Consider the following 18,882-nt stretch of genomic DNA (forward strand, 5'->3'; position numbering starts at 1 on the left):
GAGGAACGGGGACGTGCTCTACATGGAGTTCAGCCAGGAGCTGGTCTTGCAAACGAGATGGAATTACTGCCCATATTTCCCATAAGAGACAGCCATCTCCTATTGATACCTCTACTCATTTCCATAAAAATGGTAGTAAATCGGATCCTCTTGTTGGGGGCCAGCCTTGCATTGTATACCTAAAACATTGGACAACAATGAGTCCTTCTTGGTTTCTCTTTGCTAATTCCTTGCTGGTAATTGGTAGAGCCATACGCTGAGTAAGCTTCACCTTCCTAGCTTCTGCTGAGCTTACTTTCTCTGGCGCACAGTTATCTAGAGGTAATCTCAATAGGCCATCAGCATTCCCATGTTGTGCTGATCTTTGACACTTTAAGTCGTAATTGTATGCCGATAATAGTAAGGCTCACCTTTGTAGATGTGCTGCTAGTGATGGTACCTTCAGATTCTGACCCAGAATAGTTGTCAGCTGTGATCAGTCATCAGAACGAATTTCCTGCCATATAGGTATTGGCGAAACGCTTTACGTCAAACAACAGTGGCACTGCCCCTTTGTCTAATTGAGAATAATTTCGTTCCACTGGAGATAATGACCTTGAGGCAAATGCAATAGGTGTCTCTGCACCACCTGGAAAAGTATGTGAAATGACAGCTCTAATCCCATAGGATAAAGCATCACATGCTAACCTGAGTGGCCGCTCTGAATTGTAATGCACCAATACCATTGCTAATGCTAGTTGCACTCGACAGCCTACTTGCAGTGGTTAGTCCACTTCCAGGGAGTGTCATTCCTCAAGAGGTGATTAGGGGCTGACATAGAGTAGACAGGTTTGCCCAAAAAACACAGATAATAATTTAGCGATCCTAAAGCGAACAAAGTTGTGTGACATTCTTTGATGTTGGTGCTTGCTTGATAGCTATGACCTTTTCCTCGGATGTGAGTAGCTTGGTCTTGTCGATCCGATAACCCAGGAACTCCACTTCAAGTTGTAAAAATAATGAGCCTCAACCCATAAGTCTGCAGTCGACTTAATGGCCATGGCAGCGTCATATCAGTACAACTGATTTATAACTATTCTATCAACAAATCAGTGATGTTACACACCATGTGACATGATGCATTGTAACAAGTACATAAATAGTACTTGCTGAATAAAGTGAGAGTACAGTTGAGATACCACTGCAAATGATTCAATCAAAGTGCAACAATAAAGTCAAAGTTTCAAAAGAAACATTGTAGTCCTTCAATAGCAAAGTGGGGAAATTGAATGACTAACCAGCTTTCATACGTCTGTCTGACAGCTTCCTAACAATGCATAAATTCTGCATATAGTAACTAGAGATTATAGGTGTACTGTCCATCAAAAGTTCTAAATAATCCACGGTGTGTAGAAAACATTGACAAAAAGCTACAATATCATACATCATGTAGCCATTAATAATAAACAATAATAAGCAAGAGTTTAAAAGAAAGGTAACCATAGCAAGTACCATTAAATAAACATCTACTTCAATCTATCAGTATATTGTATATGTGCAGTACTTACTGCGGCTTGTGCTGTAATGTGTGAACAGCAAACAATTTTAGCACCAGATAACTTCTTTTCAGCAGCCAAATTATAACGTAGTTTCATGAGTCCTGGCATCACTGACAGAAAAAGAAAAATATCACTAAAATAAATTTGCTAACAAAAAATTGTCTGTCTACACTACACAATAGGTGAAATTCAAGACAAAACATTCATGAATGTCCAATTACAACCACAAAATCGACTATTTAAACGTGTTGAACTCAACTACAATATAAGTTCCCTTAAATAAGAGATAATGGTAACATATATTAAAGCCATATACCAACATTTCACTCCGTAGCTAACTTTAGGTCTTAATTCAAGGTTACATCACTCGTAAGACACTACTATGTACTCGCCCTGAGTATTATCCCACCACCATGGTTAGCTAGCATCAAAAGGGAAGTTGGAATGGGATGTTACTTGATAGACTGACACCTAGAGGTAGATGTTTATCGGCAGAAGTGATTAATCAATTAATGACATTACCTGTCAATGATCAATTGGTTGGCAGGTTTTTGACCCACAAAGCCATTGTGGTGATGCCATTGCACAATGGTAATCTTCTATTCAACAGCCAATGAACAAATTCTCTTCCACATAGCTGCTGCACATTGTCAAAGGCATAGGCAAGTGAAGAATAATGGTATTAGCATTCCTACAGCACAGAGTGACTGTAGAAAGCACAATTAGCACTAATTAAATAACAAAAGGTGTGATAAATCTTAGAGCCTAGGCCAAAAATTGGGAAAGGGAGGTTACTTGAGCCCTGGGACTACACTCAGGTGAGTATACATACAACTTCTTGCCAGTGAATGACTGTTCAAAAGACGACAGAAAGGTTGTACATCTAAACCTGTTTCAAATTTGCGAATCTGTCCTATTTGTAATATTCACGTGAGAGATGAGACATCTATACGGCAGCACATCTACAGTGAGCACATTACTAGGCGTGAGTTTCACAGTATTAGTTTTTGGAACGTCATGATCGCCAAGTTTGCTCTCTCTGCTCTTATGTCTACCACCGCGAATGGAAGCTTTGTTGTCATTCTACTCGAAGTGGTCGTTCTTATTGTAGAGAAATTATGGTAAAGCCTTGCTCATCACCATACTTTCCCAGCTCTTCATTACTAGATCAATCTTCTAATCAGTAATTGTCTCTTTCTGAAGAAATACCATCTGAAGACACTATTGTTACATCTAGTTTTCAGTATGCAAACCTTAATGTTGTACTGGAGGGCTTCAAGATTGCTGAAATTCTTGACTCTTCTCAACTCAGAGATGAGAAATCACATTCCATGCTGTTATGTCTGAAATTGTCAGGTTGTCTGTTACAACTATAGCTCATGTCCCAGTTTATGAGAGATCTCTACTGCCTGAGGTTTGTCAACCAAGTTTCATGTTCTAGTGGTATTTGAGGATTCGTTTGCCTCTTTGCATTTTCCAAAGCTGTTCTTTGACTTCCTACAGGGAGTCAGAAACGTTTTCACACAAGTTCATTGCTGTGTCCTCAGTTAGAGCAATAAAAGAATGGTGATCTAGTTTCATTACGGAAGAAAGCCAGGCTAGATAAAAGATTGAAATTTCTTCATACTATTGGAAGTACAAGACAAAGAATGCAAAGAGAGCTTAGCCTTCGCTAGAGAAGGTCGCTATAGTGTAACAATGAAAGTTTGGGCTCTGAAGGGTGTGCTTCATCTGATGACATCAAAGACTTGGATAACCTTCTGCGTCGCCATCGTCGACATGAGTTGCCTCCATTGATTGACAAAATTTGTGCGCCAGTCGTTGTTGATTCTGCTGCTATTGTAGATGCCCTTAATCTTTTCTCAAACTAAGCAGCCCCAGAAGCCCAAACTTCGTGCTCAACACATTCTTGACACAGTTTCTGGCACTGCGGTTTCTGCTGCTTCAACCTGTTTGGGTAATCTTACTCAACTGATCTACAACATGTTAGAAAAGGAAGCCTGGATGCTAGCATTGCTCCATGGCTTTCTGGTGCTCCTCGAACTGCTTTAAAAAACATTCTGGTGGCTTCAGACCAATTTCAGTGGGTAAGGTCTGGCATTGTCTTGCCAGTCGAATTTGTTGTGCTGCTGTACAAGACTTTACCAGATGTTTTCCTCCATATGGCCAGGTAGGAGGTGGTGTACAAAATGGTGTAGAAGCAGCAGTTCATGGGTTACGTCAGTATTTCAATGACTTTGAGTGTAGGGAAGACTTTTGTTGCATGAAAATAGATTTCATAATGCATTTAATGAATGCCAGCAGGACTACTTTTCACATTGCCTTGCCAACACCTTCCCAGAGTTATTGCTGTGGACTCAGTGGTGTTACCATTGCAAAGGTGAGCCAAGACTTGGTACTCACAAAATTCTTTCATCTGCTGGTGTGCAGCAGACTGATCCTTTGAGTCCTTTGCTGTTTCTTTGTCTTTGCTTAGAGCTCTCAAACAATATTGGTGTCATTCCAGGTCTAGAGGTCAAACTATGATACTGAGATGATGGCACTTCTATTGGGACAAGAAGTGCTTTTGGATTTTTCTTTCTGCTCTGCTGGAGAAGAAACCTAAATATGACCTGTTTGTCAACACCTCCAAGTGTGAAGTATTTTGGCCTTCAGGTGACCAATCCTTTTCTGAAGTAGATATTTCAGTGACAAGAGTCGATCAGATGGTTTGAAATTACTCGAAGTTCCAATTGTAAGGTCAGATAAACTATTTCAGAAAGAGAGTAGACAACACCGCGTTTCGACCATGGATGTACATTGCATGTAAACTTTGCTTACATGCGTGCAATACCGCATTTAAACGCCATGGTAATGCATGGTTATCTTGTCACCATACCGTACAATGCTAGTCGCATAGCCAGACCCCTTTCCGCTGCATCCTCCCCAGCGAAATGGGGTCTGGTGAACGGCTTGCCAGAAATTGGCTATCTAAAGACCGGATTTTGTTTCTTAAACGCTTCACTAAAGACGAGACTGGTATGCACGCAGTGCAATCCTATCTCAATTAGCTTCTCTTGTTTTGTAGAGAACAACTTGAAGACTACAGCTTTAGAGTTGTTGCTGTTTGTGAAATCTGCATGTTTACAGCAGTGATTAAACGCGGCCGCAGAAATGTTCACGTCGACAGGCTTCGATTTCATGCAGCCATGATCGACGTCGTACGATCTAGCGTTGTGCGCTCGTGTCACAACGGAGACTGAATGCAAACGTACTGGATCATGCAAACGTACTCAGTGCTGTTTTTTGACGTCTAAAGCGACCGCAGACAGTCCAGAGTGAGCGATATCTGTAAGGGCTTGGAGCTGCATGACGTCATCAAAACAAGATGCGTCGTCTTTCTGTGTTTGGGTAATCATTTCATGTGCTTTGTGCTTTGCTTTGGTGAACACATACAGTAGCAACCAGGAAGAGACCACGTTGACAGAAATGCTGGACGTCCCAAGGTGATATACAGTAGATTCGATGTGTTGTTTGGACTCTAGAGCTATATCTACGCGTGTTCCTGCAGCGTAACTTCCAGAGTATGTGGAGCTTCAGGGAGACTACTTCCATCCAACTGTTTTCTCTTTCTCAACAAGGTGATAGCATCTGGTGGTTTCATCAAACACAAAAGCACGTCGACATGTCAGACAGTTATGTTTCATTGCATGATTTATGATCATGCATACAGCGCTACATGATCTAGAATTTTAGACAGTTATTAACATGCAGTTATTTATTTCACTGGAAGGTCAAAGGTACAGCAGTTACCACAGTCACAACGAAGTACACAAACATCACAACAACCACATCCTTTTCCTGCACTGTCTTCACTACCAGCAAATAAAAAATTAGCAAATAAGCACTTCCTACGACAAGTTGTAAAATTTTGTCCATACTTCTTCATCGAGGATGAAACTGTCCTGTGCAGATGTCCATATACAAGCAGTGCAGTTGCTGTCAAGCCATCTCTTCCAGCCCGCCCAGTCTCTTGGACATAATCTTCAATGAGTCTTGGAGGACTCCAATGAACAAACCACCTAATGTTGGGAATGTCAACACCCATCCCAAATGCTGTTGTAGCTATCAGAACTCTCAGTGTGCTGTCTACTTTACTAAATGACATCAAAAATTTTTCTTTCATCTCGACTGTGGAGGCACTCGAATACATATCAACTAGACGAAATTCTTGCAAATCAATACAATCTGATGGAAATGTAAAGTGGGATCCCAACTTTGATCTGAGCTGAATATACAGTGACCAACTGTTGTCTATTTAGTACAAAAGATTTAGTAAAAACAACTCTAGACTAGCTATATATGGACTACCATATATGTATATCTATGAATTAATACATGATGATCATGCAGTATACGCATGCAGTGTTGATCGTTACGTAAAGGTTACTCAGGGCCAGGCAGATATCATATAATGTATAAAGGTAAGTAGTAGAGACTTGCGTGTTCCACAGATTGACATGCAGTGTCAGAAGTGAAGTCTGCAACCCAAGCTGCTTCCGTTCATATTACTCCAATCACAACGTGGTCTCTTCCTGGTTGCTACTGTATGTGTTCACCAAAGCAAAGCACAAAACACATGAAATGATTACCCAAACACAGAAAGACGACACGTCTTGTTTCGATGATGTCATGCAGCTCCAAGCCCTTACAGACATCGCTCAATCTGGACTGTCTGCGGTCGCTTTAGACGTCAAAAAACAGCAAACAGCAAACAGCACCGAGTACGTTCGCATCCATCCAGTACGTTTGCATTCAGTCTCCGTTGTGACACAAGCGCACAACGCTAGATCGTACAACGTCGATCATGGCTGCATGAAATCGAAGCCTGTCGACGTCAACGTTTCCGCGGCCGCGTTTAATTGCTGCTGTAAACATGCAGATTTCACAAACAGCAACGACTCTAAAGCTGTAGTCTTCAAGTTGTTCTCTACGAAACAAGAGAAGCTAATTGAGATAGGATTGCACTGCGTGCATACCAGTCTCGTCTTTAGTGAAGCGTTTAAAAAACAAAATCCACGCCACTTACATTTGTTTTTATGCGCTTACACGCGATCGGACTAAATGTAAACTCGTGTAAATACAGCTTACACTCACAAATCACGTGTAAGTCACATGCAAGCTAGGGCGTGTACGCAAGAAATATATGCGACCTCGTTACGCAGTGCAAGGTGTTGTTGGCTCAGTCTTGTTTGTCATGGATAATCCTCACATTGAGCCTCAGCTTCTCCGAAGTTGCTTGGGCTTATGCTGTTTGAATCATCTTATATGAATTACCCCTTCTGGCAGAGTTCATGAACAGCTACTTCGCTTTGATTCAGGTCTGCAACATTCATTATAACTTATTACTCGTTCGTCCATTTCTAATTGTTCATGGATCTAAGCTACCTTCCCTTCTCGCCTTGGAGAGTTAGGTTTACTGCCAGTCGTTCTGCTGTCGCTGCTTCCCTTGGTCGTTGCAATTTTTAGTCAACAGCTGGCTGTGCAACCAACCCAGCTTCCCTCTATCACTTCATTTCCAAGAGAATAGGGTTGTATTTGTCTTTTCAGACGGTGCTAGGCTGGATTTGAAACTCTCTGGTTTGAAACAATGTCAGCTTAAAAGTCATCTTGACACATTAGCACTTACTGAGTTGGAATCTGTAAGTAGTCTTCGCGATCAAGTGAGACTCAGTACTCCTCACACTGGAGCATGGCACCAGGCAACTCCCAACACTAAACTTGGCCTATCTATGTCTAGAGAGGAATTCGTGATTGCTATTCGGTTCTTTCTTGGTATACACTCTTCCCTCCTCCACCAAATGTTTCCCGGTGTTCTTGTGGGCACATTCTTGATGTCTTCGGAGATCGTCTACTAGGTTATGAAAATTGAAGTCTTAGGATCAAACAATGCGATGCTTTACGCAACATATTTTCATTACAGTCATTTTCATTACAGTCACGTGTCACTTATCCTACCCCCTTGGGACCAGACCCCTGTTGGATAAGTGAATATGTTGGATAACTGAAGCTGTTACAAACTCAACTATTGTCCATATTAAACGGCATTTTTTCCACATTAGGTATACTGAATGTAGATGTAAATTTAAAAGAACCAAATGTCTTATTGATCTAGAGCTAAAAATTATACTTTTCATGATTGATTGTAAATCTATATAATATGCAGGATGCGTTACTGTCATATCATCTGTCATATCATTTGTCATATCATATATCTGTCATATCACCTGTCATATTATCACAGTGGCAAGCTTGACCTGCCAGATATCCGACATGTCAGATAAGTAAACATGGGACGAGTGACACGTGACTGTACCTCCTTTCTGACAAGGGCTCAAATATCGAACAACATTGTAGTGCAGAAAAACTTCAAACGTCCCGGTGACTTGTATCATCCTGATATTTTAGAAGGATGTTCTGCCTTTTCAACATTTCAGTGAGGAACTCATTACAACATACTGTCTATTCCTCATAAGTGTGAACTTTGAAAATCTTCAATATCTTGGACTTTCGTAATAATTTCGGTATCGTTAGAAACCGCTAGGTCTGGCATTTCTGTTTATCAAATTATCTAAGCCCTTCCTACAAAGGAAACAGAAGAAAAACACTTTTGCATATCAAAGACAAACGAGTGGAGCAATGGCTATTATCCAATTATCTTGTAAGACCAAGGGATCGTCAGCAACTGGAACCATGTAAGGTAATTGGTGTAACATGGTCCTGAAATCTGGTTGCTCATTTATACGGCTAGCTGTAGAAAGTTTTGGTTATTAGGCTAAGTCTAGTTTAGAAACACTAAAAGTAATAGCATCTCGTTCAGCTACTGTTCATAATAGAACTCTTAGCATAGCTTGATAATAATTCGCACGAGCAAATGCCATGATAATAATGTACACAAGCAAATGTCAGTAAGACTATGGCAATATAACGCCAGGGTTATCCCAAACAAGTTTCTGTTAAAGTGCATGGGAATCGTATGTGTCAAAATTCGAAGTCGCACCACGGTCACGTCATCGTGAGATTTCACGTGAGAGTCGACTCCTCGAGAGGAGACCGTCTTATATACTAAAGCGAGCATTGATATATATACATATATATACATATATATATATATATATACATATATATATATATATACATATATATATATATACATATATATATATATATATATATATATACATATATATATATATATATATATATATATATATATATATATATATATATATATATACCGTATTTTTCACACATTTAATGGCAGGGCTCTTATTAGAACATTTGGTATTATGTGCCTTTGTACAGTGTGGTTAGGGAAGACAGCAGAAGCCATGGAATTCCCTGGAGAATCGCAGACAAAGGACAGTGTCACTATACTAGCTATAGTTAATGAAAGTCTGCAGCATGTGAGAAAACTACCAAATCAGAATCAGAAATATGGCCATCAGTGATGTTTTCCTTTGTCTGCAATCCTCCAAGGAATTCCATGACTACTACCCCATTTCCTAACCACACTGTACAAAGGAACACATAGAGATGATAAAGGTACTTCAAAGAAGCAGAGATTCTCATCACACCTGTGATCACTCTGGAGACATCTTTCACCACAGTTTTTTGACTGGTTGTCCTGCTTACTTTGATATAACCATAAGCAATTTGTTCCAACGTAAATTTGTGTCAAGTTCAGCGACTATGGCAGGTGCCGCTTGGTCTGGCTGGGGAGATTGAGAAAGACACCAAATATGATGACTTAATGTCTTCTTCTGGTGCACTCTTCTATCCTCTTGTAGTGGAATCATTTGGAGCTTGGACTCCTGTCAGCCTGGAAACTCTGAAAACCATTGCTAACAAAACAATTACTTCAAACAACAATCCGTTTTCACAGGCTTACAATAACCTTATGCAGCAGCTGTCAGTAGCTTGTGGAAGTCTAATGCTAGACTGATAAAAAGTAGACTACTTTCAGTGTTCTGCCCAGGATTTTCGGAGTGGTGGTAGGGCTGCATAAGGGATGTGGTTTATTTCTGACAAGAAAGCACCAAACAGAATGTATCACACTGTTTGGTTTTTGATCTGAAAGAGCAGACTAAAAAGCTGCAACTTCAGTCAAAATCGAGGAACTACGTTGCCCAGTCTCACGTTTATGCTATGGCATGGTTAAACGTCTGCCATCCATTGGAGCAAGTAAGCCACTACCTAAACTTTTTTACCAATGGTGGTCAGAACATGTGGAGAGATGGTCAGTGTTCGTCGAGTGATGGTTTGGCGCAACTACCTCACCTCTAACCACTTTGGGCAGAACCCTGTACTTTTAGATTCAGATGACTGTTTCTGGGATTTGCCTGTTATGTCTGTTTCTGCCTTGTTATAAAGAGCAAGGCATATATCTACATATACAAGATGGCTCGTTGCCATGAAAATATATATATATATATATATATATATATATATATATATATATGTCTTGCTGTTGATATAAATCTTATGACTGCTCATAAGGCCTATTGGTCTAAGTGTCCAACAGAACAAAGTCCTATACCAAAAACCTGTCCAGGATAAGCCTGGCGTTACATTGCCATAATCCTACTGACAGTTACTCGTGTAGGTTATGAACAGCTATACTAAGAGTTGTATTATGAACAGTAGCTGAACGAGATGCTATTATTTTCAGTGTAAGAATAACGATATGTTATAATTTATAAGATCTATAAGCTATCGTGACTTGATCTACCACAAGCAGCCACACCAATACGTGTACACTTTCGATAAGTCGCTCTTCCACAGTTTTCTTCCGATTATTTCACTCCTGGTTTGATACGATTTGTTGACAAAAAGCATGTGCTCCGGTAGATTCTAGAGCACTTCCGGTTTGGACGCTACGTTGAATTTGAATCAACTCTAGCGCCGGTGATGCAGACGATGCTGATGACGCTCGTGATGCAACATGCAATTGTTTACACTATGACACCTGCTTGACCATCGTCACTAGCATCCTCGTGAGCATATATCTGCTTGAGCGTTGTCACTAGCGTTCTTGCGAGCATCACAAGCATCGTCAGTCTCACATAGTACCAGGCTTAACATGGAAATATGTAACACAAGGTTAGTTTTAACTCAATCCTGGCCCTGTGGTTTAGTTTGGGCTAATTTAGCACAGGTTAATTGTACTTAGCTCAAGTCAATTTGGCTCAAACAATATCAGTGGTGTTCAATCGAATAAACAATATATAAGGCTACTATTAGTAGACTGCTGTTTAATCAAAGAAACAATATACATGAGACTATTATTAATTGAAGAAACAATATACCTTAGAGATTATATATCGTATATATATATTGCTTCTTCAATTGACACTACCCTCAAATAAACTACACCCTCGTATTTGAAACATTGGGAAACCACATCAACCACATTTGAGAAAAACTACTACTTAAACAGTAAACACCATCCTCAAATAAACGCCGCACTTCACTTACTAAAGAAAGAATTTGTCTATCCAACCCCATAGAGCTTTGAGTAATTTGGCTTACCGTTTGTGCAATTGCTACTTGTGAAGACTTGCTCTGAAGAATAAGTTGTTAAACTACATTTTGCTCAAAGAGACATTCCTAGACAACCCTTCCCCATAGCTGTCTTACCAGTAAGTCTCGATGTGTGAAGTGCATATCAGTATGACAAGGTACCACACTGCATGTCAATCTTACAAGGCAAAGACAAAAGTAATCAGCAAATAAAGGCCACCCTCGCGTAAACACAGCCACTGAAATGCGACATCTGGGAACACGAACAAAACTAGATGTCAGGGTGTTAAAAATGAATGATGGCATGCTATTAAAAAAACTGTGCATACGCATATACTAGAGGATATCCCTAATTGTTAACAAACTACGTTCGCTCACTCAGCCTGTCTGATCACTCGTAGATAATTCATCTAGACGTATGTCCTCCCAAGTAGATCTTAGTACAATTTCAAGCAGAAATTCTGCACATGCCCACTTTGTGTCTATTAGTCATTTGATCTACACTAATTAGTAAGTATATTTCAAAGCAATCTAAGAACAATTGATAGAACAGGATCATATTTCATTTCCTCAGACACATTCCCACTGAGATTACATGCATATGCCTCAACTGTTTGCTAAGAGCATTAAGTCACATAAACTTAATTATTAGATTCTCAGTGGTTTTTCTCAATGATACACACTTGATAGATAAATTAAATAATAAATCTAAAATCTAACATCTGCCAAACAGAGAACAGGACTACAGCAAAATGAGAATCTTATAGTTAATTAATTAAGGTTTATGTGTTCTTAAGTTTATGTGGCCTTAAGTTTATGCGGTCGGTTATGCGGTCGGTTATGCGGCCTTACTTAGGTTAAAGCAATAGCTGGTGGACAGCTAGAGCACTGCATTGACATCTAGAGAAAAACTTCTACTATATACCCTTTTCAGAGTTAGTTATCATCCAACGTCCATAGTTTGCTAATCCAATGTCTTGCACGCAGAAATCACGGAAACCTTTGGAATTTTCCTAATCACAACATACCTTGATCTTAAATATCGGCCCACATAAACAGCGTTCAACAAATCCTGTCCTACCTGCTTAATGTCTCGAGGCGACTGTTCATCATCTGAGCATTCAGACTCAGAGTAACTACCTGCAACCAAAAATCAATTTGTAGAGTACCAATGGCTGGTAAGCAGAGGAAGTGAATTGTCACCATCTAGACTTTCACCACGTACCAGAACTATAGCTATCGTTACGGTGTGATCCCTGACGATCACTGCCTATCGAGAAGAGCCTCCCAACCCGCCTCTTTGGGCTATCCATATTTGCGAGTGACGACATTCTATGCTCTTCGTCTCGAAAGCTCTTGAGAAGTGCTACCTACCGACGGGTATACGTAGAAGATGCGCATCATACGATCAACGCGTAGTAGTCACGACAGTCACCTTACAGCAACTGGCCGCTGTGCGGCCGTTGGAGAAGTAGGGGAAGACGCATCTCTACCAAACGACTCGAACTCCCCACTGAACGCCATCTCCTAACAAATCGACTATCTTAGCGCGCTCTAACACAGTCTAGCTCTGACACGTGTGTGGGCCGGTTCCAGGCCTTCCACGTTCGGTTCCGCGTTTCATTCCGCGTTTCATTCCATTCCATGTTCCTTGTTTTACATGATGCCTTAGCGGCAGACTAACTAGTTTTACAGTATCCTTCGTCTCGCCTCGTGTTTTGAGTAACACGTCAGCGGCGTCTCAACGGAATTTTCTGACCGTCTACTGAAACGCCTCACCCTAGCTAGAAACCCTGTCATGGAAATTACCGTAAACATGCAGACTTCTAGTAAAGTACGGGACGTGTGAATACTTGACTGTAGGTGGCATTCGGTTTCTGAAGGTGTTTCTGGATCTAGGTTGTCAAGTACCAGGCCCGGATCCAGATGGGGGATTCAGGGGGTTAAAACCCTCTTTCCCAATAGGCGTGGTTCATAATTGATAATTGATGAAAGGAATCTAAGGGAGTGCAGAGTCTCACACCCAGACGTCTATAGTAAGAAAATTTGTATGTGATGGCCGCTGCCTAGCACTACTGGCCTGCACGCTCGTAAATCGACGTAAAATACGAAGGCACGTAATTTTTTCGTAATTTACGATCCTGGGTCGTATTTTACGTCTGAAGTGTAGCTTTGCGCATGCTCTTTGCGACGTAAATTACGAAGACCGTAAATTACGAAAGATTTACGTGTCTTACTATTTTACGTCTATTTACGTCTTATTTAGATACGTTGATTTACGCAACATCGCTAGGTCATAATGACACGTGCACTGTGTGATTACACTCCATCATTTGACATTAGTCTAGGAGCTCTTGAACATGCATCTTTATTAATTTAATTAAGAATAATACCGCCGTTCAGTACATGCAAATGTGTGTAAGCCGTATACAGAGTACTACACAAGGCTAGAGACCAAAGGTTTGACGGAGCCGTCAATCTGTGTGAACTGAAGGTTCCGCCCATGGGAGGATCTACGCAGTGTACAATTGTGGTTGATAGGGGTTGAGCTGTCATTAGACGCTTCGTGCCAAGAATGGATGGTTCGCTAGAACTGGTGAAAGGCAACAAAGACCGTTTGCAATACACGATAAGCAATTAAGAATCTAGCTATCTAATTATGTAGTGTATGACTGACAAAAATTGATCTAAGTGGACTACATCGTGCATTCTCTAGGCTGAAATTCGATTAGCTGCCTATAGCATTGGCAAGACCTTCTCTAGAGGAGACGTACAAAAAGGCTTCTATGAGCTAAACTTCGATTCAAAAAGTAATGTCAACATGATAAGTTTTTGGTGATGTAGTAGGCATAAATATGTTGACAGGCCTGTGGTCAAAGTCTACTGTAGAGTTGGTATTATGCAAGACATTCGGCAGCGCATAAAACGCCATGAATGTAACACAGCGTAAGTGTTTATCGTTTTGCACTGTTGTATGCATTTTGGGGATAAATTTTGTCCCGTGTGCATCTAGAGGATCGCGACGGCCTCGTCATCCTAGGAATTCCAGATCCGTATGTCGCGCCACGTTACCAACGCAGTACTCATCACAACATCCACCTCTTGATCATGAACAGGCAGTCGGTGATGAAGGTTTGGGAAACCTGCAGCTGTCGCCAATTGCAAGCTCGGAACTACGTATTTGTCGTGCACGTGACAATTGTAGTTCATTATCACAATATTTAAATTCAATTTGTGGTAACAGGTGAAATAGATTTCCAAGCTGCAGGGATAGCGACAGCTGCAGGTAGCGTACCCACTTCCAAGCAACAGCTGCATGCTTTTGAACAATCATGACAATGGGCTGCCTCGTGGTGCTGGGACTTCTAGCTAAACGACAGGTATTCTAAGAATAGCTATATATAGATACTCTGACTTACAATTAGACATCTTTTTGATACAGATTCTTTTTTGATTGAAATAATTAAAATTATCGATGGGAAGACGATTCTACCTGGAAGCAGAAGAAGACAACTGCCATCAAGGGCACTAAATGTATTAGCATTATCTACATGTGTACGTTCATGACATTATCATTGATCTCTTCATTCGGCAGGAAAAAATTATATGGAATCAAGAAAACTGTCAACTAATTTATCTTGTGATTTTGTAATTTGTATTATATCATTTTGTAATTAACATAATTATTTTGATAATAAAGGAAATTTGCATATCGGTGTGGCAATTTGCACTCTCGCGTTACTGCATGCAGATATACGGAAACTCAGTCGTAAATGCTACGTAACTGCTACGTATATGACCGTAATTGAAAAGTAATTAGGCCGTAACTAGACGTAAATTTTTACGTAAATGCTCAGTATATGAACCGTTTTCACAACGTAAATTGACGTAAGTTAGAGTAAATCGAGTCGTAAACCCTACGTAAAACAATCGTAAATAACTCGTAATTGCAACGTAAATGACTCGTAATTGCAAAGTAAATGACCGTAAATAAACGTAAAGTGGCCATTTACGAACAAATACGTCTATTTACGAATGAATACGCCTATTTACGAGCACCATCGGCGTAATTTACGGTTTCAATACGATGATCGTAAATTCGATTTACGTGCTATTTACGTCGATTTACGAGCGTGCGGGCCAGTAGTGTATAGACGCATATGCATGTTGTCTTGTCAGATTGCAATAACGTTCTGCTTCTGCTACCACAGATGGGCTCTAGAACGTTCTAGACTGACTATCTCAAGACTATGCACACTAAGACCATTTCAGTATGTAAGGGCCCGATCAACTAAGTTAATGCTGCTGATTTGTAGATTTTTGCTAAAGGTGATTACATTACATACGAATATACCATAGTCAGCGTCTCAAGTTAGTAGTCAACTTAATTAAGGAATAATTTTTGAAAGAGGGGGTTGACCTGGTAGCAGTTATTTATAGCATTACTAATTTTCTCTATTCTAATAAAATTCTTTCTGGATCTGGGCCTGGGCCTGAGTACACACTATCCTTAGCTACAACGTAGAGGATGAGGCGACGGAACTTCATGAGGTTTTTTCGGTCACTTGCAGGAATCGTTTCTATACAGATCTGTAGTCGGACACGTTAACGATATGTATATATATATATATATATATATATATATATATGATGGCATGTCCACTGATAACAGTGATGACTCTCTTTAGTGTCCTCTGTGTCTCTTGTGGGATTTAACACCTGCTTTTGAACGGCATTCCTTGCCACAAGATTGGCAAACAAATGACTTGTTGGTAGGAACAATTTGTTCTTTCCGTTTCTGACGTTGAGCTTGAAGATGTCTAATACGATTTTCTTCAAACTGTTGGAGTGATGAATGGCAGAGAGATCTCCAGTTTGTTCTATCACTGGATAGTTTCTCAAAATGCAGGAAGTCAATCCCACAAAATTTCATATTAGCCTTGATAGAATCTATATAACGTAATTTAGGACCACCTTGATGACAAATATATATATATATATATATATATATATATATATATATTATAACAAACTACTAACAGACAAAACCGGCAAATCCCAAACAATTACATCAGCATCTAACATTAATCTACTTTGTATCATACGAACATTAAATTTCCACAAATTAACAGACAATTGTTGCATTAATTAGAATACGCTTGTGTAAAAGGAATACTAGTCGAAGTCACTGCTTTAGACGCAATAGTTTTAATAGTATCCAGACTAGCAGGAGTCCAACAACCATACGTTTCCACTGCTAGTGGGAAAAACAAGGCACCACTGTCAGCGACTGCTTCTTCGTACTTGAGATCTTTTTCAAGTTCACCTGCTGCTGCAGCTGAACCGGCAGAAGTTTGCACTGACTGTTGACAACAAATTTCAATTGGACTGTGTTACCGATGGTAAGGTCAAAATAGGCAGGACGTCCAAACAGAAAGTCGGAATGGTAAACATCACCAAGGCGATTGTTTCTGTGACGAAAATCTCTGTTCTAGTAAAGTCCCTGTGTCATCTATCAACAGCGCATCATAGATGGTGTCCCTCGTATATATATATATATATATATATATATATATATATATATATATATATATATATATATATCCCTCACCTGCGCTATGGGCGGTATAGGAATTGCGCCAGTGTTGTGCTAAATTCAGTGGGTGTTAAATAAAGTACCTGTGTTAAATTCAGAAAATTCAGTCGGACGAAAGAATCTGTTAGATTCAGTCTAGCGTTGAAAGAACAATGTATAATAGTGTCCTCAATCACTTGGTTAGGCCTAGCGTACCATTCGCCCTGACTGTTTTAATTAAATCAAATTGTCAGATAGCGCGAGTCTAGACGTTAAGCGAAATGGCCGCTTCTTCGTTGAACAGACATTTGCTCCCATTGTTACCCGAGGCCCGGATTTCCGGGTGGAGGGTATAGTAGTCATTCGATGACCCGACGACCCGACGACCGACCGTATATATAGTTGGTTAGCGCAGATGCAAATGAAGCTATTCCGACCAATAGACGAGAAGTGGTGTCATTTTAGCTGTACTAGTTCCATTCGTGAACCAGCTAGAGCTATCTGATCTAGTCAACTACACAATCTACTTCACTAGACATGCAGTCGCACATCAGCGTAGTACGCTCCTGCTTTGTGTTGGTTACTGCGACAAGATCACGGAAGCTCCAGACAATATTTCAGATTGCTTAATGTGCGCGTGTCAACCGGTGTCATAGGGAATTTGGTAAATTCCCTAGTGAATATGGCTCAGGGATGCCAGATTCCCGGGGATGCCAGATTCCCGGGGATGCCAAATTCCCTATGACACCGGCCGACAGTTGTAGACCTGTGGAGTACACTTTGCTGTATCATTTGGCAGAATTAACATTGCAGATTCGAGCCTCTATACACAATGATTTGATCCAAGATAGACTAGTTGTAGGCCTCAAGGATGCCAAACTCTCGAAGGTACAGACTTCACGCTTGAGTAGGCATTACCCGTCGTTCGCTAGAGCGAAACTGCATGTGGATATAGACACAGTAATGTAGACTTACCGGCAAGCAGTTTAATTAATTGACAGTGCAGTCATTGTAACTAACAAGTAGTTGTGTTCTCTATATTTAATTAAACTGTTAGTTGTGTATAAGTAAAGCAGCTACACTATTATTACAGTAAATTACAAGTGGTTGATTATTATTGACGCACACTCAAAGTGGCCAGAGGTGTCCAAGTTTCAGGTTGGAACCACCGGAACCAAACAAGTAATTTCATCTCTAAATCAAGTATTTGCAAGATTTGGGATGCACGGACAATGTTCCTCAATTTGTAGCAAAGGAATTTAAACCATTTTGTCACCAGTACGCAGTAATGCGCAGCTTAATTAATCATACAACCAGTATCAGAGCTAGACGATGAAGCTGCTGAATATGTCAACACGTTTTTATGGACTGTCTCCCGTTGTCAAACTCCAGGGCCGGATCCAGAGGGGGTTAAGGGGGGTGAAACCCCTCTTTCCCAATAGGCGTGGTTCAATAATTTCATATAATTTCACTAGAAAAGAGAAAACTAGTAATGCTATACATAACTGCTACCAGGAGAACCCCCTCTTTCAAAAATTCCTGGATCCGGCCCTGAACTCACGTTTGAAGAGGATCACGGTTCTTCAGGAAAAAGACACAGTATACAGCAAAGTGAAGAAGTTTGTTGAATTAGATGCCTGCATGTACACAGCATCTGAGAAGAATTTTAAGTGTTATGGGATGTCCGTAATGAACTGCATAGTACAGTATGATACTAAATATGGACAACTACTTCGCGGGTCAAGAATCGTGATACCAGCTCCAAGTAGGCAAAAAAGAAGTGACGACTGCGATTCACGGAAGCCATCAAGTCATCAGAAAGTGCAGTGAAATTAAGGACCAAGCTAGCACAGCACAGCGTCTAGTGGCCTCAAACTAGCACTCAGCAGGAGTCGTTTGCAAGCAACTGTCCAATTTGCTCCAGAGGGAGAAGGAATCCGGCAGGAGTAGGAATCCGGCAGGAGTAGGAATCCGGCAGAACCGTTATTACCAACGTCGATCCTTCCCTAAATACCCATGGCAAAAGAATTGCGACAGATACTTTTGAATGGAAGGCACATACACTAGTATAGTGGACTACTATTCCCGATTCATTGAGACTTGTCTACTCACTGACACTATACTTTGAATGCAGTTATAAACATCTGAAGTCGATATTTGCGCGTCAAGGAATCCTGGAAAAGTCGTATCTGACAATGGGCCGCGCAG

At 40.5% G+C, this 18,882-nt stretch overlaps 1 protein-coding gene and 1 long non-coding RNA gene across 2 annotated transcripts; one reads left to right on the plus strand and one right to left on the minus strand.

Moving 5' to 3' along the window:
* Positions 1–11,957: 11,957 nt before the first annotated feature.
* Positions 11,958–12,644, minus strand: LOC134197619 (putative adenosylhomocysteinase 3). Its single transcript, XM_062666964.1, has 4 exons — positions 12,540–12,644; positions 12,325–12,469; positions 12,181–12,239; positions 11,958–12,112 (listed from the first exon to the last, which is right to left on the minus strand). The coding sequence occupies exons 1-4, from the start codon at positions 12,621–12,623 to the stop codon at positions 12,017–12,019; spliced, it is 384 nt and encodes a 127-aa protein (XP_062522948.1). The 5' UTR covers positions 12,624–12,644; the 3' UTR covers positions 11,958–12,016.
* Positions 12,645–13,791: 1,147 nt separating this feature from the next.
* LOC134197802 (uncharacterized) lies at positions 13,792–14,809 on the plus strand. Its single transcript, XR_009972698.1, has 5 exons — positions 13,792–13,909; positions 13,965–14,045; positions 14,113–14,479; positions 14,542–14,633; positions 14,695–14,809. It is a non-coding gene; the product is annotated as an uncharacterized LOC134197802 (long non-coding RNA).
* Positions 14,810–18,882: the final 4,073 nt, after the last annotated feature.

Source organism: Corticium candelabrum, chromosome 22 (assembly GCF_963422355.1).
Source record: "Corticium candelabrum chromosome 22, ooCorCand1.1, whole genome shotgun sequence".
Taxonomy (NCBI): Eukaryota; Metazoa; Porifera; class Homoscleromorpha; order Homosclerophorida; family Plakinidae; genus Corticium; species Corticium candelabrum.

Coding starts and splice junctions, on each gene's coding strand:
- LOC134197619 (XM_062666964.1), bottom strand. CDS start 12,623: ATGGCGTTCAGTGGGGAGTTCGAGTCGTTTGGTAGAGATGCGTCTTCC. Junction 12,470..12,539: donor CCGCACAGCGGCCAGTTGCT/GTAAGGTGACTG, acceptor ACCCGTCGGTAG/GTAGCACTTCTCAAGAGCTT. Junction 12,113..12,180: donor CGCCTCGAGACATTAAGCAG/GTAGGACAGGAT, acceptor TGTTGTGATTAG/GAAAATTCCAAAGGTTTCCG.